Source organism: Pangasianodon hypophthalmus, chromosome 1 (genome assembly GCF_027358585.1).
Source record: "Pangasianodon hypophthalmus isolate fPanHyp1 chromosome 1, fPanHyp1.pri, whole genome shotgun sequence".
Classification (NCBI taxonomy): domain Eukaryota; kingdom Metazoa; phylum Chordata; class Actinopteri; order Siluriformes; family Pangasiidae; genus Pangasianodon; species Pangasianodon hypophthalmus.
The window spans coordinates 24,590,230-24,615,136 of record NC_069710.1 but is presented as its reverse complement, the minus strand read 5'-3'; the positions used below and the strand labels follow the sequence as shown (position 1 = coordinate 24,615,136).

General features: G+C 42.5%; 1 protein-coding gene across 2 annotated transcripts in view; it reads left to right on the top strand.

Annotated features, from left to right (window-relative positions):
• Positions 1–24,907, top strand: part of si:ch73-22o12.1 (nectin-2) — a 63,683-nt gene that overhangs the window by 3,636 nt on the left and 35,140 nt on the right. For both annotated transcript variants that reach the window (XM_026940071.3, XM_026940070.3), the window contains exons 2-6: positions 17,970–18,079; positions 18,302–18,554; positions 19,025–19,321; positions 19,647–19,764; positions 20,219–20,367. In XM_026940071.3, coding sequence (XP_026795872.1) covers positions 17,970–18,079; positions 18,302–18,554; positions 19,025–19,321; positions 19,647–19,764; positions 20,219–20,367 — 927 coding nt within the window. The remainder of the gene's footprint in view (positions 1–17,969; positions 18,080–18,301; positions 18,555–19,024; positions 19,322–19,646; positions 19,765–20,218; positions 20,368–24,907) is intronic.

Below are 24,907 nucleotides of genomic sequence, written 5' to 3'. Positions count from 1 at the left end.
TTAAAAAAGAGCTGGTGAATAAGGTGTGGGTGTGTGTGTGTGTTTGTGTGTGTGCAGGCACAAAGACTGGAGCCAAAGCCTTAATCTGTGTAGCACTGTGCTTTGACAGATTTCATCAATGGCTAGCCTTGTAACTATCAAACCTGCAAGCATACAGAAGCAATGTGGGCATTTCAGAGAATTCAAGAGTATACCATGTAACTTCTGATTAAGTTCGTAGAAAGTGGGTGCTGGAATTTCACCTGTATCATTTGGCTTCCAGTCTTGGACACATCCATAATCCATCATGTCAAGAGTCTGGATCTAAAATGAGGCCAACTCTTTTCAGGAGAAGGTAGCTAATGCACGATCAAAAAATCACTAGAAGTCGTCAGCAATGTCAAATACTAATTTGCATATTTGTTGAATCCTGATAATTTGAAGAAGGAAGATTTTCAGAAGACACTTCTGACGAATTGAATAGAACACAGTTTTATTAGAATTGAAAATAATAGACTATTTCTTATAGGAGATGTTTTTGGTCATTGCATCGGAAAGTAACTATACATCATACCAACTATGCATGTATTTTCAAAATGCTATAATTTCTCTCAAGAACGCAGACAAAAAAGCAGTGGTAGTGAGCAATTGGGTAACAGAAAAGAAGGAAATGCTTACAGGTAGTGGGTGTGTGAGTGGGACAAAGAGTGGTAATCGGTGATTGGTTGTTAGGAACAATGATGTTTAGTGATTGGGCATTAGGAAAGATGGTAACTAGTGATTGGTTGTAGGGAACGATGGTGATCAGTGGTTGGTTGCCTGGAACATTGACGATCAGTGATTGGTTGCCGGGAAAACTCATGCTCAGTGGTTGGTTGTTGGTAACACTGACGATCAGTGATTGGTTGCCAGGAACACTCGTGATCAGTGTTTGATTGCGGGGCACACTGATGATCAGTGATTGGCTGTGGGGATCATTGGTGATCAGTGGTTGGTTGCTGGGAACATCGGCTTGTGCAAGCGCTGTGATGTGAGCTGGAGAGTCATACCAAGTGAAGAACATTCACTTTTGTCTGCTCAAAATTAATTAAATTTGTTGCTAGACCCTTTGGTTTTTTATTTTTTATTATTATTATTTTTTTAAAAATCAGTTGGTAATGAGCATGGGCTTGAGAAAAGATCAGCAAAAGGACAAGCATCTTTCTTGTCACTCTTCTTCTCCATCATTACCTGCAGCACTCACCATGCTCTTTTCTTTTTTCCCTCCACTCCTTGTTGGTCGGATGCAGGCTCTCAGGATGCTTTTACAGCTTCAGAAATTCATGAAGTTGACATGGCCATTTAAATCACCCTCATAATTTAATCATTTCTCTTGTGATGCTGGGCAGCCAAGCAGAGTGTGTCAGAGAGCGAAGAACCGAGGATTACAGACAGGGGTGGTCGTCTATACAGTTTGCGGTCAGTGGTGCTTCTGCTTAGATTTTTTTTTTTGTCACTTTCACGTTGGAAAATAAAGATCATTTGATTAAAAGGGATGGTTGGAAACACCTGAACACACTCTGAAAGTCACCTAACTGTGTGATTTGAAACATGACTTGAGACATGAATGTAAATTTCAAACACATTTACATTACAGTTTATTTTCCATTCAGAGGTTCATGACCTGGGATATATGACATGACAGAATATCATGGCATTGCTTAACCATGGCAGATTAATTAGTAGGCATGTTTAATAAGTGTTTAATAAATGTTTAATTTCAGTTCTGATTAAACTTCTTATTTCAGGCCAGGATTAATGAACTGATATTTAGCAGCTATTAAATTTGTATCAGACAATGTTTGTCTTCTCTTATAACCAACCAGAAGATTCTAATGACTTTTTAAAAAAAAAATAAAAGCCAAGCAGTGTGTAAATGGAAAAAACTGGTGGCACTTTAAAGCCATATGACAACTGAATTTGATGTAAAATATCTTGCATACCTTGACATTTCCTATGCGTTATTTGGCTATAAGACTGCAGCCAAAAGTCTTATACAATTTCACCTACACATGTTTGTTAGATTGATGATGTGGTGCTTACAGTTGCCAGTGGAACAGATCAAGCAGAAACATCTGCTTTTACCAAGACAAGCTGTACTTCTCAACTGTTTAATAGACTGCTGGTTTAATAAAGTGAGGAAAGAAAATTGGAAAATGCACAAAATGAGGGGAGAATTGAAGCTTTCTGTTTACTGCTGTGAAAAGGCTTCAGTAAAACGAGCCTCATGCTTGAGTGTGTGTTAGTGAGTCTTCTGGGCTCGGTGAGTTTTATTTGTGAGTGCATAATGGATTCCACATTGCGGTTTGATCATTATGAGGCATTCGACGTTGAACACCAATTACTTCTGTCACACTTCGTTCTGTACGCGCACACGTCTGATTCCTGGCCTATGTAACGAGTGAAAATGTATCCGGTTATGAAGAGTGTTAATTACGTCATTATTATATTGCTCGTCATGTTAGAGAAATTGAACCATTTCCTGGAGCACATACCTACCTGACCTTTAATAACCTCAGAGAACGGAGAAGATGATTCGTTTCGTAACCTTGACTTGCCTCGCTTCCTCCCTCTTCTGTGAGGTAAATATAGAGTTGTATAGTGCTGTACTTCCTGAGGAACGGCCCTCTTCCCCCCCCACCTTCCCCTAACCTCCTCATTGTCCTTAATGTGTCCACCCAGTGTCTGCGAGACAGGCTGGGCTTTGCCCTATTGATTCCGTATTGATCAGTAGAGCCAGCGATGCCCTTGCAAGTAAACATGGCTTACATGAGCCCTGTCAAACTAGCGGCTATCCAGAATAAAAGCGTAGCTCGACCCCTCGTCTTCTGAATTGGGCTTGATTAAAGACTAATCTCTCTACTATTCTCTTAGTATTTCCCTCTCTTTCACTTCACTTGGTACTTCACTTCACTTTCTCTATCCACTGACACCTAATTTTAAGCCTCACAAAACTGTCCTTGCTCTGTCCTCATTCAACAACACGAATTCAGCTGGGCACTAACTCTTGGGGCTTTGTGTTAGTTAGCATGCTCCTTGAGAGAGGGCTAATGCCATTAGCATGCCTAGCACAGTGCATTATGAGAGAAAATAATGAATGACCTTTAAGATCATTCCATGCACAGAGCCATGTTATGTCACCGTTATTTGGATTGAGTGAGGAAGTGGCAGTTTTCACAGAAACCAGGGCTAGCTGTGCTTTTGGAGAGTTAAACATGATGTTCAAGCTTAAGGAAGCTAAAGCAGGCCTAATTTAATCTGGTTTGCTGTACGTTGCTGTTTTAGGTTTTTTTAATTTAACCAAATTTACTTAAACTTAGCAGAGGCATTTTTCTTTGCCTGAGTTGTCATGTGGTAGTTTGGCCTGTTCTCGCCATCCGCTTCCTCTTGTGGTTTTGTCTCATCTGATTTATTCCTGTCAGCCGGTTAATGGATGAGTGCAATTTATCCTCTTCTCTTCACTTGCTTCTTCTCTTTCCTTTTTATTCCTACTTTCCTTGACTGTACCTCTCTCTGAGAACATGTAATAGATCTGTCTGTCTTCTACGCTCTTGTCTTTTTAGCCCTCTTTTTTTTTTTTTCTTGGCTTCATCGTTCTCTCTTTTTTTCTGGCGTCCTCTTTACCTCAGTCTCACTCGTTTGTCCCCTCCCTCATTCTCCTCCTAAATGAGACACCATTTTGTCTGCCTTTCTTTTCCCCACTCATAATTTTTCTCTGAGCAGTGCAAATTACGCCACTCTCCAGCCTTTTTATAGCCATGCTTTCACGTCTTCTCCTTATTGTGCTTTTACTACCAAGTGTTGAAGGTTAAGTCTCAGAGACAATGTAGCAATCGCTCCTGCGTCCTTCGATCACTCTGACCTTTTGCCTCAGGAAAGAGATAAAGTGCAAGAATATTTCAGGCTTTGACTGTATTGTAGTTGCTTTATGACTAATGATGATAAAGCTTCATTGTGTGGAGCTGACGTGAGGCTGTGAAAAGGGAGCGGGAGATGAGCAAATGAATTTCATCGTCGGCACAGGTTGAAAATCGATCACTAATATGAAGGTGGGTTTTAGTGTGTGTTTGCATTGTACACCAGGAACAGGTATGGTGACCATGCAGAAACAGAGTGCCCATTGTTTCTGCCCTACTTCCATCACTTTGTGTGTGTGTGTGTATGTGTGTGTGTGTGTGTGTGTGTGTGTGTGTGTGTGTATGTGTGTGCGTGTATGAGAGAGAGACTGAAAGAAAGCTTCTGTGTTGTATCATTTACCTGTGTGGGCTTCTCTCTCCCTCTCTCTCATTCTTCGAGAGGTTGACATTTAGAATAAATGAGAGGGTAGCACTTGTGGCTTCCTTCACTGGAGGCAAGGATGAATAAACATTCTTTTGTTTCTCTCTCTCTCTCTCTCTCTCTCTCTCTCTTTCTCTCTTTCTCTCTCTCTATTCCAGTTCAGTAAGCTTTACTGACATGACAATATTCAGTTGCAGTATTCACCAGAACGTGCCATTTTTGTGGAAAAATTCTTGGTGTTTATTTCTATCAGGGACATCGACTTTAGAGCAAATCAACAGTGTAAAAAAAAAAAAAAAGTAAATGAAGGTGTAAGATTGGAAAAGTAATGGCGCTCTGTCGCGGCGCTAATGCTTGTGTGAGTGTTTTTAGCATACAGTCAGTGCGTTATCAGCGAGATGTGATTTGTCCCGCCCAGGTGATGCTTTTATTCTTTTGATCTAAGAGGATGACAGGGACATTGTCCTGCTGTGTGACATGGCTGAATAGGGACTGTGTAATTTCATATTTCACACTAGGTCAGAAGGTTTATGTCTCTCCACGGTGTTGCGTTTGCACTGCTGGCACACGCTGTCCTCTTTTGGGAGCAGTGTTCTCTTAAATCGGCCAGTTTCTGCCTCACTGTGGTCGCTCGCTCTGTGCTTTGTCAGTGTGCTTCTGCGTTGTGTATGAGCTGCTGCGGTCACCTCGTCGATGGTCAGAGCAGGCTGTCTGTTTCAGGCCAGATGGCACTGGATTTGGTTTAGTGCTCGTGGTTGTGTTTTCCGCTGGATGATGAGTAGAGAAGGTAGAGCTGATATATATATATATATATATATATATATATATATATATATATATATATATATATATATATATATATATATATATATATATACACAAACAAAACTGTGTGTGTGAGAGAGAGAGAGATCATAATTCATGTTTATAGTAGTCCTTGAGGCATGCCTGTCTTAGAGGAAGACTGAGGAAAGTTGCACTTATCAGTTCGACAGGTCTTTAAGCCTTTTCTCTACCTAGTACCTTTCTTTTGCCTCCTGCATCTCCTTGAAGCGATGCTGTAAAGCTTTATCTGCTATAGATTATTAATAGGCTGCGTCTCTCTGCACCTCTCCTCGCTGTCTCTCCCCCCTCCCTTCTATTCTTCATCTTTTTAAAAATTCTCTCATTTTCCCCTCTCACCTGGATCTTTGCCTGTTAACCACACGTCATCCAGCTCCTTCCCCTCTCTCTCTCTCTCTCTCTCTCTCTCTCTCCCTCTCCCTCCCCCCTCGTCTCCATGGGGGAGGGACCGGGGTGAGTCCCAGGTTGTGCTGTCCTACTTTTGCTTTCCCAGCCTCCCCTCATTCTGAGTTTATTTATTCAGACACACTGAAAGACATGGATGGATGGATAGACGGATAGATGAATGGATAGGTGCAGTGGGTGGTGTGAGAGTGAGGCAGCACTGAAAAGGTGATGCAAACAGTTTTCGCAGAGAAAGAGAAGGGAACGGAGAGATTGAGATTGACTGTGTTGATAGAGATGTTATAGCTGTAACAGCTGGCTAAAGACCAACATCAGCATTTTAACACTAATGCAAAGGAGGAAGTTGAGGAGCTTAATGTAGTGTTCCACTGGGTCTCCTAAGCTGATCCCATGCTTTCATCCTGCAAGACTGTCTCCAAGTTACGCAGAATATCTTATAAGAATGAAACCTGATTTGCGTCCTGTGTTCAAATGCAGGATCTGTATCATGTCCTCAACATTACACACATTCACAGCATAAAATAAAGGATAAGCTAAATGTCATCCAATCTAGTGCAAACCGTTCTTCTAGCTTTTGCTAGAGAGTTTGGTACTTTCCTGGTGCGTTTCATGACTAAATGTGGTCAAGACCCGGGTAATTTGACAGGAAGTGGCTGTTTGATTACAGAATGAAGTTTACTCACTAAAACTTCTGTAATTGTTAAAGACAGGATGCTGTACATTTTTTTTTCTGTCCTGTGACTAGAGCATGCTTGGTTACTGTGTGGCACAGAAGTGTGTTTAGATTAGATTGCAGTTAGATTATCAGATCGCAGCTTTCAAAATTCAAAAGTTTGTGGCATGCTAAGTGTACAAAAAATACCAGTCCCACCCTGTGGATGGGACATCTGAGGCAGTGACTAATCCCATAGCAGTATATATCAGCTCGGTATGTCAACACTTTAAATATCTTTAAAGTTCCACAGCTAAAATGTGGACCAGCAAAATGTCTTCTTTTTTCATGATTTACCAGGTTCCTCCACCAGGAGTGTGTGTGTGTGTGTGTGCACGCACGCATACTTTTGATAAAGTTTGTGTGCCTTATCAGACCTTCCCTGGCTGGAAAAGCTGATAGGAAAACACACACAGACTTCTCAATTAGGTGCCGGTCACCTCCTGGAGCGAGGGAGAGAGGGGGAAAGAGAGAGGGAGAGAGAGGCAGACTGAGTGAGTGAGAGAGAGAGAGATTGATGGATGGGTGGAGAAAGGATGCAAGAAGAAGCGGAGCGAGACGCAGCCTGATGAAGAGAGATAAGTACAGATGGGAAAGGAGAAAGAATTGGGGGAAAAAAAGGCAACAATAGGCAAAAGCAAGAAGAGAGAATGGTTAAGTAAACCACACAGTTGTGTGTGTGTGTGTGTGTGTGTGTGTGTGTGTGTGTGTGTGTGTGTGTGTGTGGATTAGCAGGAAGACCAGAGATGGGGCAGGACAATGGCTGTTTGTGCTGCAGTAAATGTTTTGGTTTGGCTGTCAGCAGGTGTGAGAGATCAATCAGTACAAAAGTAGATAAAGGGAAAGAGAGGGACAGACGAACCAAGTGGGGTAAAGGCAACAGATAGAGTCCTACTCATTTACTTGTGTGGGTGTGTGTGCCTCTCCGGGAGAGCAGAGACGCTAACTCAGAGGGGTGCTTTGGGAGTAACTCTTCAGTTACCATGGAAACTTGGCGTACCCCTTACTCCAGTGACCTCTCACCTTTTTGTGTGTGGGTGGGCATGGTGTTCTCACGTAGCACGTTCAGCAAAAGCAGTGGTTTTTACCAACACATGACAAATTTAACTGTTAGTGTGTGTGTGTGTGTGTGTGTGTGTGTGTGTGTGTTAGAGAAGTGGAGGAAGGGGGATTGGGGGTTATTCAAACCAGTGTACATCAGTTTCTGATACTTTTTTTCTTATTATGTCTCTTTCTTTCATATTCACAGCTCCATTTTCTCTGTTTTACCCTACACACACACGCGCGCACACACGCACACGCACTTTTGTGCTCTCTCTGGGAGTATCTGATGACTCTTTGCAGATGTGATGTGGAGCAGCTGTTGCATTTCTCCAAGTCACACTCATTTCCTCCCTCCTTTTCTTTCATTTCTCCCTTCTTTCTCTCCCCATATTACAACAGCAGCTTCACTCAGTGGTATTCAGAGAATTTGTGTGCGCCTGTGTGTGTGTGTGTGTGCGCCTGTGTGTGTGTGTGTGTGTGTGTGTGTGTGCGCCTGTGTGTGTGTGTGTGTGCGCCTGTGTGTGTGTGTGTGTGCGCCTGTGTGTGTGTGTGTGTGCGCCTGTGTGTGTGTGTGTGTGTGTGTGCGCCTGTGTGTGTGTGTGCGCCTGTGTGTGTGTGCGCCTGTGTGTGTGTGCGCCTGTGTGTGTGTGCGCCTGTGTGTGTGTGCCTGTGTGTGCGCCTGTGTGTGCGCCTGTGTGTGCGATGCCAGTGTGGGGCTGAACGTACAAGGGGACACAATATCTGATCTTTCACATGATCATCCTCAGACCTGTTTGAAATCTTTCTCACCTACGCCTGCTGCCCCTGATTTGCTCCACCTCCCTCCATCTTTCTGTGGGTGTGTGTGTGCATGTAATTAGCTTTTCTCTGGCGTTGCGGGAGTGCATGTGTGATGGAAATCCAGGATGATCCGCTCCTAATCATCAGCAGCGGTTAATACCAGAAGCTTCCGCCTAATCTCACACACATCCTCTGACGGAGACGCTGCAAGCCGGCTCATTTAGCAGCTTAATGCCCCGTGTGTGTTTGTGTGTGTGTTTGTGTGTGTGTGTTTGTGTTCAGAGGTAACAGTGTGTATTTGCCTTTACTAGCAGATGGAGCTCATTGCCGTTGGAAGTGCATGGTTATTATTTGACTGCAGAGGAGCTTGGAGATGTCTGCGCTCCTTATGCATGCATTTACTGATTTGATCCGCTGCTGATTTCGCTCTGTCTCCCTTCTCACTCTAATTACAGAGCACTAGTTTAATTAACGTGCAAGATCCTGTGTGTGCGCTTACGTGTGAACCTTTGAAACAGGTTGGCTTTTTCTTGCAATGCCTCATTGAACAATAATGTACAGCTATGATGATAAATTAGGGTCAAGTGTATATCCGGTGAAAGCATAACTAAAGGAAAACAAACAAGAAACTGCTAACATTTTAATACAGGGATTTCATTTAATAAAGAGACGAAGGTTTGTAACAATTTTTGGTTATGAATAAATCCCTGGCTCGAGTTGCTGTCTCTGTGGCGTTTCACATGTTCTCCCATGTCCGCATTGGTTTCCTCCAGGCTCTGTGGTTTCCTGTCACTTCCCAGAAACATACTAGTGTATAGGTGACACTAACTTGCCCCTGGTTGTGAATGTGTGTGTGCGCATGTTGCCCTGCGATGGACTGACATCCCATACACCATTCGGTGTATTTTCCCACCTCACATCCCGTTCCCAGGATAGTCTCCAGATCCACCATGACCCTGACCAGGATAAAGCGCTTACTGAATGTGAATGAATGTTTATGAATCTAAAATGGCAGTATTCATTCCTTTACTGAAACATCAAGAAAAGAGACTATAATAAACCGATAGCTTTAGCTCTGCAAGCTCTATTTAGCAGCCAGTTTAATAATCAGAGTAGTAAAAACAGCCAAACTAATTAACCAAGATTATAGAAACCTCTCTAACATCTACTGTATATCTCGTGTTTAGACAGCTAAGTTCATTAGGTTAACACCATATACCCCAATTAAATAACTTGGTCTCTTGCTTGAACAGATCCATCTGTTCATAATAAAGTAAGGTTTACTCCATTTGAGGCAAGATTAATGAATGTAATGCATTCATTAAAACATTTAAGAAAATCAACCTAAGAAGAGGAAAACCTATCGGACGTTTACAGTAGATAAAGCAGTTGAGTCCATGAAGCAAAGCCAGTGAGTCCATGAATTTCATTTTGTTACAGCATGCTAGCTGGATTAATGGGTTTAATCCAAACACCCATAACTCAAAAACAATTAGGCTTGGTGGACATTTCAGGCATAAAAACTCTTATATCTGTATTAAATGTGTACTGAAGGAGTGCAGGGAATTTATTTTATAGTTAAAGTGTCCGTCTGCATAAAGATTGAGAAACAGTGCATTAAAGGGACTTTCGCTGCATTCGACTTTCCTCAGAAGAGGGAAGTCTTAACTTAGAATTCTGTCATTTTTTGATCGCCGTGCGCCTGAGCTACAGGGTTGGGATAAAATCATGGACGTCTCTATGTTTGTGTTTTGTTGTCAACAAGCTAGCCAACTAAGTGTGACGAGTGATGTATATTTTACTCTTCAGAACAGTGCAGTGTATAATAATCAATGTTAGATCTAACAAGCGAATGTCTGTATGTTGACTGATTTAAAGCAAGTACTAGAATAAAGAGTATAATAACTTACTTAAAGTTAAGAAGTGCTACTGTGTTTATTGTTGCTGCTGTGAGCAGCCATGTTGATTTAACGTTGCTGAACTTGGGGTTGAGGAGACCGTCTTGAATTTCCGAGTGGGAATTCCGAGTTGGGCTGTTTTTTGTTTTGTTTTGTTTGTTGTTTTACCTAGTCAGTTTCACCTTTCAGGAAATGAAGGGGAGTAAGGTAGCCAGTGCTGGTAGTTGATTGATAATATTTTCCATCATATAGCTGTTTTTACCAACCTTTGGCCTTTTTGGCCGGTGCACCTGTGTGTGTGCTCCGTGACCAGTGTGGTGTGATGTTAATAGGTGGATAGATGAGCTTTATGATTCCTCCATACTTCTGCCATAGCGTCTCTTCTAACAGCTCATATCTACTACACGCCTGCCATCCATGGAGGTATCCATGGAGACCATACTTTGTGTGCGTGTGTGCGTGTGTGCGTGTGTGTGTGTGTGTGTGTGTGTGTGTTGCCGTCGGGTGGTGAAAGACTGGAGGGCATTGTATAACGTGTGAGTCCTTTGAGCTTTGGCTTTATTCTGTAATGAAGCTTTGGGCAGCATAAAGAGTTCCCTCCTCTACCACACCTGTGGAGGAGGATCCTCTTACACTGTGTGTGTGGGACAGGAAGAGAAGGGGGAAAAAGAAGCAGGAAGAAAGGAGAAAGAAAGAATAGACAGAGTCGTCTTCTTATTTTTCTATACCACTCAAGCGTTGCTCTCAGGATTTTCTCACTGTGTTTCGCCCACAGCTGTATTTCTCACCACAGCTGTGACTTCAAAGCCGTCAAAGAGAGGAGCTGACACAAGATTGATCAGAGGCAATGATGCTTACAAAATCACTCAAGATTCTATTAGTCCACAATACTCTCATTTGCCAGCTATAACATATTCTGACATTGACAACATTAACTCGCCATGTCATAATAAATCAGTCCCATGAATCACATTTCATCTGGCTTTTGGGTACAATAGGGATAAATAAAATGGAATTTCAAAATTTTAAAATGAACCTTCATATAGCCGTTCAGTCAGTGATCAGTGTTGTAATAATAATCCGTACATTTTAAAGAAAACTTTGATGATAATAGAAACAGAAAGATGACTGGAGGGGGACAGTAAAAATGTGGGAAATCAAAATGTTTGGAAAATACTGGCTCTGCTTTGAGCAATGAAAAACCTGAACAATGCAAAACGCAGGGTATCGATAATGTTAAACTGTTCTGCAGAATGTACAGTCGAAACAACTGGCACATAGACGAGAGTTTCAGTATAGGATTACACAGCCTTATATAACTTCAAAGGTGTTCAGACAATCTTCATGCAAGAAATGACAGAGAATAAAAAGTTCAAAGGTGTGGTTGCATTTTAGTCGAGTAATGGATGCCGAGATCAGTCACTGTGATTAGTGCAGTGAAACCATGAATTGTAACAGTATAAGCAATGTAGCAAAACACCTGTTGAGCAAGTGCAGTATAAATCTCCGGAAATGTGCAGTCAGCGAGTGCCATATTCACAGTGCTCTTGACATCGTCTGCCGTAAACAGAGCCATATTCATAGTTTGTTGTGTCAGGCTATGTCATTGCACTGGCTAAATAAATAAAGGCTCACTGCTTTGCAAGGTTTGCTGTACATAATTTAAAGATCTGGCAAGGCAAATATTTAAAATGCAGTGCACATTAGGTACTGAACCATCAAGACTGAAAACTGTAGAAGTAGTATCGATAAAATCCTAACATGACCCTTCTGTACTGACAAAGAGGCAGCACAAACGTAAGGCACTCCAAAACTGTCATTTGTAGGAAGATAATTTGTAGGAAGACAATAAACAATGCCTTTTTGTCAGCCAGTTAACAAAAGCATACCAGAATGAGATCTTAATCTCTGTCCTAATGCCACACATATGGAATGCAGTTTTTTTTTTTTTTTTCAACTCCAAATGTCAGTCGAGGTCAGTTTATTTGCTGGAGTGTATTTATAAAAAGTATGAGTAGCCTTATGCTACCAGTAGACATCAGCAATATTAAAGGTTAGAGATGTACCGCTGTGCAGGAGTCTACATGTAGGGATAATAAGCTCCCTAGGCAACAATTTAGTCGCATGTGTCATTTCTTACGTAATACGTGGCTGCATATCACCTTGCCCTAACAGCGCCAGCCCTGTCGGATCAGGATGCTACCAGGGTCCCGACTTCCGCTGACTGGCTGCACAATTCAGCTCAAGTTGTGCATGTTTTGGTGCTTCACCTGCTGTTCCAAGTTTTCTATGGGACTGAGTGATTTTGTAGAGGCCAGTTAAAGTTCCCCAGTCGCACACACCCTGTGCAAGCCCACTGCTGTAACTCTGGGACATGGGAGTGTCAGTGTTATGATCTGCTAGGACATGAAGCACAAACAGCAACGTTCGCACTCTTGCCAACAACTGATCATCCTATTTTACGCCAAGTCACATTCATCCAGCTGCACAACCTATTCACACTCTACAATAAGATGTTGTGATTGGTGACTGATGTTTCTTCGAAAAGTGAAATTTAAAGCTAGATGCAGGGGCGTTGCCTGAAAAATAATTTGTACGTGTCCACAAGTCAAAATGTATGCAAGTGATGGAAGCATATACCACTGAAAGTACACCTGGTACTAATTTCACTTTATGGATACAGGAGTATTGTTTTCAGTATATATCAATATACTGTAAAATGCTGTTTGTTGACATGAGCAAGTCTTGAGATCCTCCAAAAACACAGTGAATCCTATCAACTCTACATGCCCTCTGATCTTATATGCATTCCAGGTGCTGAAAAAGAATTATAAAATTAAATACATAAATACACCTCAAATTTAAATCTATACTCTAGCCAGATCAACGGTACCTTTCATACTCTACTCTACACTAGGTACACTTCTATCTGATTTAGCTAGCTAATGAATTTTAGTGCTTTAATTAATGGATCTTAGCTAGATAGCAGGCAGGCTAGGTCTGATTTACCCACGTCAAACTAACTAGATCATTTAATCAGTTACCAAGCTACTGTGTTATGTAGATCATCATGTTGTAAACATTCCCCGGTAAATTGGGTCAGATGAAGCCCCTGGCTAGATGTAACATTTTAGGAATTGAATTTGGAATTAAAAAATGTGATTGCATTCTAAGCTACTTGCATAAGAACATTTTGTGGTGCATGTTGTGCTGCATCCGTCTCCACCATGCTGATTAGTCTCTCAGCTCCAAGTGCCAAGTAATATACATGCAATGAGAATTCACACGATGCCCAAACAGCAACTGCTGTACTAACATACTCTTTAGTGGTTTGGACTGAACTCCAAGTATCCAAGACTGCGAACGTATAACTGTCTGCCATTATTGTTGATCCTCTGAGGTTGACAGAAGTGACGTGACAGATGTCAGAATAAAAGCTTAATAGTTTTTTTTAATTTTTTTTTTTTTATTGATTGACAAACTCCTGAGTGTCACAACATTCATCTCAGTTCTCTAGATCAACCGGTTTAACTGCTGGGTAACAATCCAAATTTTACCACAAGGATCAGTCAGATTAATGCCTTACCTGTTCATCAAGATGATGAAATCTGTTTTTCCCATGTAATATAATATCCCACTCTCTCATTCTGTTTGGTCTCTCTTCTACAGTTCTCGTTTATAACAGTGTAGCAGGACATCGTTCGTGTGTAATGGTGGGGGATTTCATGTATTCAGGCTGGTACAAATTCCTATCCAATTCGGACCCCCATGACACAGCACTCCATGATTGTGGATTACTAGTACAGAATTGTCGGCAGCTCGAAAACATCATGCTATACACATATAATACATATATTTTGCTCTCCTCACTCAGTAACCATGTTTTATAATCCATGGCTAGTTGCTCATTACATGATTTTAATGCACAACATGGAGGCAAAGAACCACCCAATGCGAGATAAAGTATTGCAATAAGGTTATTTATTTATCTGAATGAATTATAATAAATACTTATTAGAGAGAGAGAGAGAGAGAGATTGTGCGTGTGTGAATTACCTGCGTCTGTGCCGAGTCTCTGCTAATAATGAAGCTGTGAGTTTAACTACTGTATGCAACTGTAACTGTATGTTCCTATGGTTACAATTTTTAGTTTATAGGCAGTGCATTAATTTAGAACGGTGATTAAACTGACTGGAGCTACCTGTGCATTCAACAGTTCGGACGCATACCTTCCAGCCAATCAGAATCGAGTATTCAGACAGACTATGGTATAAAAAATCTTTAACTACGTCATTCCAGCCATCTTCAGTAGCTGTTTTATCCTGGTCAGGGTCTCGGTGGGTGCGGAGTCTATCCCAGGAGCACTGAGTGCAAGGAATTAACCACAAATCTTGGATCTTGGTATGTGTTGTTTGTTTTAATGCATTTTTCCCAGTTTGTAAATTTGTCAATGCCCACCCACTTGCACGTGATAGGGGATATCACGTAACTGCTGCTGCCCAGGCTAGCATGTGCTTCGTCTGAGACTGCTGCTCATGTTACCCTCTCAGAGGAAAGCGCTAGCTGCTCTCTTCCGCAGACATGAGCTCGCAGAGGCTGACGATTGGTTAGGGTCGTTCTGATTGACAGGGGAGAGCGTGATGCTGTCCCTCCCACCCAAAGAGCACGGACAATTTTGCTCTCCTAGACTCCCGGCTGGAAGGCTGCGCAAACATTTTTCTGTTGCAGCACTCAAGAGCCTAGAACTTTTAAAAAGCTTCCTTATGTTGCAGAACTGGCTGTCTCTGCCCTTGACAGCTTTTGTCAACAGGATGGCTGAGGTGAGAGCTGTGAAGAAAATCGATTACTATCTATAGGAACACAACAGCAGAAAACACATTTTTGATGGATCCCATGCTCCGTTGCCTTCACAATCCACATCCTTTTCTCCCTGGGGGCAGGATGAATAATTTACCCTGCACAGAGAAATCCAAATGTCATGTGGAAATATGTTTTTTTTTTCCTTCTTTTTTCCCCTCTGAGTGTGTTCTGCTTGTGTAAACAGGCAGCTTATTGCTACATGCTTTACTTCAGACTGGGCCTTTCTATTTCTGGTTTCAGTTAGTGTGCTCTGTGTGTCTGTGTGTGTGTTGAGCTCGGACTGCCTGTGCGTGAATGTTTGAGCATTTGATAAAATCAGGGTTCAGTGTACAGCTTTTTCCTATACACACACACCCAAACACACAAACACACACACACTGCCCTGGTTGCACTGTGTGATATTGTCTTATTGAATGTCTTATTTAAGTTGAATGCACATTCTCACGCAACCTGCAGTGAATGTCCCATCATCCTGGTGTGTGTGTGTGTGTGTGTGTGTGTGTGTGAAAGTTAAAATCGGTGAGATAAGTACAGGAATAAATCTAACCCTAACACACACACTCATGTTCACAGCCACACAAGTCACACCGACACGGGAGGTGTTGAATGTATTTCTAACATACTTTCACACTTACACACATCTGAATGCAGACACACGAACCCACATCTCTTCTATACAGAGCCTTCCAGCTGTTCATATCACCAGCCTGCCTTCTGCTGTCGCCGCTCTTGTCGCATCTCGCTGCACTTTCCTGCAGTTTGGTGTGTGTGTGTGTGTGTCTGTGTGTGTGACTGACTCATATTACACTGCCTTTTTCCTCAGCAGACTAGTACAGAGTCAAATCGAAGGGCACACTGCACCAGACACCATGTGCATACATACACACACTCGTCCTAGTGCATGTGAGCGGATTGCAAGGAAATGGAATTCATACCACACAAACCACACACATCAGCTTTTTTTCTTCCTCTGGCTCCTGTCTGGCATGCGCTTTCTCTTCGCAGTCGCTCGGTCACTCAACTCTGCTCGGCTCTGTTTGGCTTATTTTCCTTTTGCGTAGCTCCTCAGGGATGAAAGGATGAGGGAGGAATTTAAATGTCACTCAGCTGAGGCTTTCTTTAAACCGTTCATATGGGTGACGTGTAATTCTGTCTGGGGGGGTGGGGGGGTGGGAATGTGTGTGTGTGTGTGTGCGTGCGTGCGCGCGTGCGTGCGCGCGCACGTACAGGAGAAGGAGAGAGACATGATGATTGGTGACAGGCCTCGGAAAAGGACAGGAAGGTGTTTGTGGGATTTACATCAGAGCCATGCCCTGTGTGCGTGTGCGTGTGTGAGAGAGAGAGTGAGTGTTACCTGCAGGCATGACAGCACTGTAAAATGGAACAGCAATGACACACAGCTTCTGCTCTCTTTCTCTTTTTCTCTCTCTCACTCTGCTCATGTACTGTGTATTTCTCTCCCACATTCAATTCCTTATTGATCATTACTAGTGAATGTGTGTTTAGCACTGTGCTGAGACCTCGGAATTATAATTTTAATGTACCTTTCACGGTGTTGACACATTAAATCATGCTTGGCCTGAGGAGGACGAGGTGATGCATTAGAGGTGGCGCATAGGCTGATTATGCTGATTATGATAGCGGTGTTGCAATACATTTCATAAGGAATAAAACACGACAGGGCGTGCTGTTATAGAAAAATAATAACTCTAATCAGAAAGCGGTTAGTACGCTAAAGTTTTTTATTCCTCTTACACCACAGATATTTGCCAATACAACTTTTATTACAACTTTTATTCATTCACAAACATGTTGTACTTTTTGTCCATTTGTTGTCATGTTGTGTAACGTCTGCAAGTTGTCTCTTACGTTACAGCAGACTGTCTCCTTTTCCCCCCTTCTTGAAATTAATAACACAAAGATGTTGAGCTTGTCATGTTAATGTGATTGGCATTGCTGTGAGAGCTGCTGTTGTAGAAAAGTAATCACTTTCTGACCAATCAGAATCGAGAATTCAATAGCATTGCGGTGTAAATAAAATATAGTACACTTTTCTGAGAGTGTTGTATCATCAGTGTTTTAGAGCACTGACTCACACTAACAAGCAGCTGATTGGAATTGGATTTTAAAAGCTATTTCTTTTCCAATTGTTTTGTTTTTGTTTTTTCCCTCCTATTCCTTGTTAAATCTTCAGTCTAATAGTCTCTCATAATTTGACTGCACTTGACAGTTTTGTTGGCACTTGCAACTGCCAAATATTGTGATGTGTATTGTATATCATAAACTTTTTGGAATATTATAGTGTGACTTTTTTGCCATATTGTCTCCAGAGTACATGTGATTTTTAACTGTGAATGTAAATACGACAATGAACAATATTGTGAATCTTGACTTTGGAAGCTGTGGTTTTTTTCCCCCCTTTTTTTCTGGGATCTCTGAGACCCTGCTGCAAGTTTGTTCCAAATTAGAACGTGCAATTAGAAAGTGCTGTGTCACTGAAAAAGAGCAAGAATGCCCCTTCGGGTATTCCCCTTGCTGGGAGAAGTTAAGAAATTGGACTGAGGCGAGGTTTTCAATGACTGCTACAAAAAGCTGAATTAATCTAACCAGCAGGTGGACTGCTCTCTCTCTCTCTTGCTCTCGCCCTTTCTCTCTCACACTCACACTCTCTCTCTCACACACACACACACGTGCACACACACACACACACACACACACATCTCTAGACACCTACAAAGTGGTGCGACATTAAGTTTATTTGATGCAGGCAACACAGAGAAGGGTTTCTTGGAAAACAGATGTTTGCGTTTATAAATTTTATTTTTTTGTTGCTTTTTTCTCCGCCATATACACACCCACAAATTGATGTACACGCTGTTTAAGCTGTCCTGGAGTTGTCTGTGGGGCTGCAGGCTTGCAGTAGGTTTCCCATCAGTGTGTTGTAGGACGATGAATAATTTAGATCAGAAAAGATTTTCCATTACGGCGATTGTCAGACATATAGTACATACTCGCAAGCACTCGCACATGTGTACACACACACAGTCCATGTTTGAAATTTAAAAAAAAAGTGTTGGAAAGGTATTGCAGCTTGCTGTTCTCATGCCCTGCTTCTTCCTCTGTCTCTGCAGGCTTACTGGCTCAGAAGGTGAAGGTAGAGCCGGAAGTGGTGTCCTATCCGGGTCAGACGGTGATTCTGCGCTGTCAGTTTCCTGACCCAGGCCAGACCCAGCTCACTCAGGTCAGAGGTCACCCCCTATCTCCAACCTGGCCATAAGCTCTCACTCACACTCACACACACATACGCACTGCAATTCAGATGTATTCTCTGCCTGAACTTGATGTCCTAGCGAACGAAGTTGTTGATGTGGGATCCTTCCCTTCTTTTTTAATCTGTTTCTCTGTGTGCCATCTATTTATTGGGGTATTTTAATATTAGCTATCTTCTCGTTTTGCTCTGTAGGTGTCTTGGATTTTAGAAACGAGCGCTGGCACTCGGACCAACATTGCAGTATTTCATCCACTGTACGGGGTCAATTACCCAACGCCATCCCCAGTGCAGGGGCGTGTGAGTTTCACGATGGATTCCCCCTCTCTGGAAAATCCAACTATTCAGATCACAGACATTGCTCTGACAGATGAGGGGAGGTACATCTGCGAGTACGCTGCGTACCCCACCGGAAACGAAAAGGGGGTAACCTCCCTCATCATACTAGGTGAGAAAACAAGAATGAGCATGTGTGTGTTTTATATTAAATATTTGTGTTGAGTCATGCCCCCTGTTCTATTGGGTGTTACCTGATTTTTTTTTTTGCATGATATTGTCAGATCAATTAGACCGCTGTTAATGTGTGAAGCATGGCAGTAACCTTGACCAGGGTCTCTCTCTCTCTCTCTCTCTCTCTCTCTCTCTCTCTCTGTCTTTGCGCTATTGATCTGCCTGCTTATCATGCTGAGAGGCTGCCGTGCTCCTGTCTTTCTCTGTCTCCGTTGCTTTTCCCCTCTCTTTCCCTTTGATGTCTTTCTTCAAGAGGAACGTGCGTACAATGTGAGCACTGTGCAAGAGGCAAACCAATCGTCAATGTTTACTTCCTTCCCTTCCTCCTCTCTTTCTCTCCTCTGTCAAAGTGCTCTGTGAAATAAAGGTCAAAAATCCTCTTCTTTTCTTATTTACTCTTTCTTCCAGCCAAGCCCAAGAACTCAGCCTCCACAATCACCGTGCCTGCTGGCACCTCTCCTGTCGCCGTAGCGCGCTGCGAGTCAGCCAACGGACGGCCACCCGCAACCATCTCCTGGATCACTTCTGTTAATGGCAACGGGTCAGCACTGGTCAAAACGGACAACTCGGACAACACAGTGACGGTGCGCAGCGAGTACTTTCTAAAGCCCACGCCAGACGATAATGGCAAGGACATCAGCTGCGTGGTGACACATCGCACACTGGACAAACCTGAGAGCTTCCCCATGAAACTGGTGGTCCAATGTACGTCCATGGCCTTTCCCTTCTTTTGCAGAACAGGATGAGTCTCAAGAGACTAATTATTTCCAGACTGCTGCCTGCCTTTTTATGTAGACACTTGAGTACGCTTGAGTGAATCGTGAACAGTAGCCTGTCAATACAAAGGAATGTCAGAGTAAAGCCTGTTAGTCTCAGTGAGTCTCAGAAACCTGTAGTGTGGGTTGCTATACTGGCTGCAAGCTTGCTTGTGTAATTTTAGTTAATGTTCAAACACAAACCTCTGTGCAGAGTTGTAATGACACCAGGTAAACATGGTGTGCCCTCCTCTCTCTCTCTCTCTCTCTCTCAGATCCTCCTCAGGTGCAGATTATAGGATATGACAATAACTGGTATATAGGCCGGACAAATGTGGTGTTGACCTGCCAGTATCAGGGGAACCCCAATCCCCCCACTGTGAACTGGAAAGTGTGAGTAACGCTACTTTTCTGAGCATAATAGCAAAGCTGATTATTACTATCTAATGATGTTCAATGAGTTTGCCTACAAGACTCTATCAGCATATGATAACTTCTTATTAGCCTGCATTAGCCCCATAAACCACTTTTACACAGCCTTCCTATGCTTTGGCCCAATTTTTTTTTTTTTTTTTTTTTAATGAAACTCCTCACTAAAGGCTGGCATTAAGGAATTCTGTTAGATTGATTTCATCTGTTTTGAAAATGTTCTGTTTCTTGATGAGATACCTTGTTGATTAGTGAACTTTTCCTGTGAGAATTATTCACTTATTTGACTCCACAAGGGAAACATCACTATAATGATTGTTGACACAACTATCGCAGTAACGGTGTGTTACAGAACAGGAGTGCTTTGCCAGCATTGCTTTAATGTTATTTTAACGTCGTTTTTAATGTTCCCTGACAGGAGCTCAGGCTGGATGCCGGACTCGGTGGAGGTGGCTCAGAATAAACTGACTGTACGGAAGGTGGACGACTCTGTAAACACCACGTTCATCTGCGAGGTGACAAACAGCCTTGGCACCGGCAAGGACCAGGTCACTGTGTTCATCAGGGGTGAGTGAGGTCACACACAAATACATACATTAGGAAAAAGCCACACTCAAACTATTCTGAACGTTGGCTACTCTGTGACACACACACATACACAGACATACACACACACACAAGTTTACAAACTATGGTTTAAGCATCCTGGGTTTTCTCGCTTACTCATACACACCCACTTGTGTAGTGTGTCTGTAGAAGTGACATAAAGGGCTGAACAGCAGCAAAACTCACTCAGTGTCCTGGGCATCCTCTCCCAGGGGATTGTGGGTATCGGTGTAAGGCAGTTTGTTGTGTCTGTCATGTTCCATGTTGTGTCTGTCATGTTGCATGTATACAGTACGTGTGTGCACCGACTATTTGTCTCTCTGTCTCTTCACATCCTGTGTGTCATCTCTTCCTTCATGAACCTGTCAGCTCTGTTGCACTGACTGTGGGATAGTTGTTCTCTGGGAAGAATTGCGAGTTCCATGGATTTATTCTTACCCATTTCTTATATGTTTCTTTTTAAATTGAATCAACCTTCTGTTATATAAAATATACCGCATTAGTCAGCATAATTTTTTTTTTTAATGTTCTCCAGACCATCCTTGTTCTCAGATGTCCTAGGTGACTCTACTGTCGTAAGAATATGTAGAATGTTGCAGTGTTCTCAGAGGAAATAATAGAAGTACCTAGAATACTCCTAGAATCGATCAGCTTCCAGTCCACTCCATTGTAGAGCATGGTGCCTCTGTGGAGCTCACAGTGCCTGGGAGCAAGAACCCTCACTTAGAAACTTTAAAGGTGTGTGTGTTTGTGTGTTTGTGTGTTTGTGTGTGTGTGTGTGTGTGTGTGTGTGTGTGTGTGTGTGTGTGCGTGCGTGCTAAGAGATAGAAACACATTGAGGTGTTTGAAGCCAAGAGCTCTGTATAATGTATGAGCTGTTCCGTATGGCACTGGGCTGGGATGGAGTGCTGTGCTTGGTCCCTGTCATCAGCCTTGTACATTTTCCTTTTCCTGGTCTGTTCCTCTTCCACCAAGCAGTATGATGGTATAAAATATAGAAGTGCACTTTACTGCTGAGAGAACATCACTCTGTTCATGCTGACCAAGGAGTAATGGTCGAGTTAATGATAGAAAATGTGCCTCTCTCTGGCAACACGTCTTTTAAGAGGCTTCTATCTGCTGCTTCTCCACATTTTTTTTCCTCTTGCACGCCCTTTTCTCTGCTATTTCTTCCTCCATCTGTCATTTCTGCCTTTCGTAAATGGCGCTGTGTAGCATAAAGGCAAAGGCTGCTTTGCTGGGAGACAGAGCGGAAAAATCTTTAGGTACACCAAAACCCTTAACGTCCGCCTGACGTTAGTGTCTCCCTCTCAAGCTGCCAGTCTAATATTCTAATGGAACCAGAGCGATCAGGAGAAAAGACAAGCGTGAGTGTGAGAAAGGGAATGGTAAAGGAATGATGAGAATAGGAGGAGATATAACAGGCGAGAGCAGAGGCAAGACAAAGGAAGGAAGTAAAGAAAGTTGATAAATGGTGATGGCATTTAAAACCTCCGTAGGAAACTGTGGCACTCTTAAATTCAGACTTCCAAACTCCGAACTACTTTGCTGTTACATTTTGCTTATAACTTTTAGTCCTTTGCATAACGTTAACACTCCCTCTCTCCTCAAGCAGTTCAGAGAAGAGTCTCTACTGCTTCAGCACTTGGTCTCCTCTCCTCCTCCTCCTCCTCCCCCTCATCTTTCACTCCTCTCCTCTGCTAGAGGGAGGAATCAAGGGGACAAAGAGTTGACAGCAAAATGCTGATTAGGCTGTAAAGCCAAGCTAGGTTGGACTATGAATTCCTATCCAGGTGCCCAGTGGCGTGTATCGTGCGTTATGTACACTCTGAGCATTGGACATGGTATTATAAAAGGTATTTAAAATGTGTGAGATAATGAGGAGGTGTGTAAGGAGATAAGGCGCAGTGATAATAATTTGAAGTCCACAAGTTTTCATACTTCCTGCTCAAAGTCATTTCTGGCTCATAAATACTTACATTTTGTGCTTGAGACTAATCACAGACATGCTCCTGTCAGTCAGAAGACAATTCAATTTACTGTCATCCCTGACCACAGCCAAAAAAAAAAAAAAAACGCCCTTGTGAATAAGGTGACAGAAGCAAATGTGTCAGTAATGTGCATACGTAGTCTCCCGTTTAGGACAAAGGTCATGGATGAAAATAGGTCTACATATGAAACTAGGTAGCAGGAGAAAAGCCCTGTTTTTCCTTCAAAGTTAACTGGTTTACATTAACAAACTGGTACACAACATTTATCCCAGAATCTCTGGTTTTACAGAAAACTCTCTGTCTCAAAGAAGTGAAAAACAGAGACCCTCGTAAGCCTGCATTACTGCAATAAGCAAATTTTGTTCACGTTGCATAGAGCGGTGCTTTGCCCCACTTTTATACTTTTAAAATGTCTCCTGTTTGTTTGAGCACTGCAGAGAGCCTTGTATTTATTCAGGAAATTGGAATGAATTTCAGCTCTTGTTGAAACATGTAGGCTGAAAATGAAAGGGTGGCTCGCTTTCTGAACATTGTTAGTGAGAGAGAGAGAGGGGGGAAAGTGTCTTCTGCTGATGACTACGCGACCACCCGCTTAATGGTGATGGGGAGGTAGATTTAGTGCTGTGCTGGGGGTGTGTGAGGTGGTTTTAGTGTGTCAGGTGTGTGACAGTAGGTGAGTGCAACAGTGTTGACAGGCGTGAAATGGTCAGTACCTACTCAGTAGCCCCTCTTTTTCCTTTTCACCCCTGGCAACTGTCTCCATGGTGACTCGGGTCAGCCTGAGCAGATTTAACTTGTCATGCAGTTGCTGCTTGATATGTGTGTGAGTGCATATGAGAGTGGAAGCTGCAAGCCTCATGTGCAGCCCTCCCCCACTGTAGACTCCACCAGTCACCCCCAGAAATGAGGGGTGGGGGACGGACGGGACTTTTAACAGTGATCACGTTGTATGCCAGCACATTTCAGCATGCAGATTCACGTTCTCCTCTTTTTTCCTCTGACAATTTAGTGGTCTAATTACTAAAGAAATGACACACTCCAAATCATTACAAGTCTTCCTCTGCTCAGACACTGCTGGCTATTAACTCGTCCTTCGTTCTGCTCCATTCCCTCGTTCATGTCCTCATTTGTTCATTGCGCTTCCAGACCAGCTCCCACTGCACAACGACGAACAAAAACTGACTCAAACAGGAAATTTGCCCCCACAGAGACAAGCAGCGTCCAGTTTCCTAAAAGCATCACAAATTTAAGATCATATTACCAGAGAAAGAGAGAGAGAGAGAGAGAGAGAGAGAAAGAGAGAGAGAGAGAGAGAGCGATGCTTGCTCTGCTATTTAACAGTGATTTTTGTGCAGCAGTGCTTTTGCAAATGAGCACAGAATGGTCACAGTGACCAACATAAATGCAGCTGCATCATTATTATGCTGTAGAAAAACATCATGGTTAAGTTCAACATGTGAGGCCTTAGAATTCATTGTTCATTTGATTAACTAGCTTATTAGAGATGTTATGATCTTACTTACGGCAAAACTACTTGGCAGTTTAATGGTTTAATTTTGGCACGGTACAGATCGTTCATCTCATTCTAAATAATAAAAACATAACAAAAACCATTATAAGGACGTTATCAGCACACTAAGGAACCTCCATGTCGGCTACCCAGTGTTTAAAAAACGAAAGCCTTTCTGCTGTGTTTATTCTGTTTAAAAAAAAAAAAAAAAAAAAAAAAAGAAAGAACAGGCTAGAACAGTGTTTGAGAATGGGGATACATCAAACCCCATCTTTTCCATTTCTGATATGTTACGCACATCAGCTGATATCCATACTCATCTAATATCAATGCTCTCTTAGTGACTGAGCTGAATCTCTGAAGTGTTTTTTTTAAATATTTTTTTTTTTTATGCTGAACATCAGAGACGTAATGGCAGTAGGTTTTAAGACATTGTCCTCTTGTATGTCCTGTCTGGTGGCATTGTGGTGCAGTGGGTAGTGTTTCCCAGGTTTGATCCTGTGATCCTGATCTTGGGTTGATGTCTGCGTGGAGTTTTTCATCTTCCCTCTGTGTCCACGTGGGTTTCCTCCAGGTCCTCTGAGATCTCTGGTTTCCTGTCACCTCCCACCTAGGGCCATTTTAGTATAGAGCCACTTGGCCCTATGTGTGAATGTGTGTGTGCATGATGCCCTGCAGTGGACTGGTGTGCCATCCAAGGTGTATTCCAGCATCATGGATAGGCATCAGTTTAACCGTGGCATCTTCTTCTGTTGAGCAGTTACAGAAAATGAATGAATAAATGTTCATTACAAGATGAGTGCTGAGTCAGTCAAGGACTTTTATTTATAGTGGTTTAATGGCACATTTCATGCCACAGAATAGCTGATTTTGTTGGTTATCTGACTTTGGGTTGAGTTTGACCTGATACCAGTCCAACTTTTCAGGCCAGTGTCAGCTCTTGATATCAGTACTTGGTGTATGTTCAGTCCTTTTTTTTTTTTTGACAAATAATCGTATA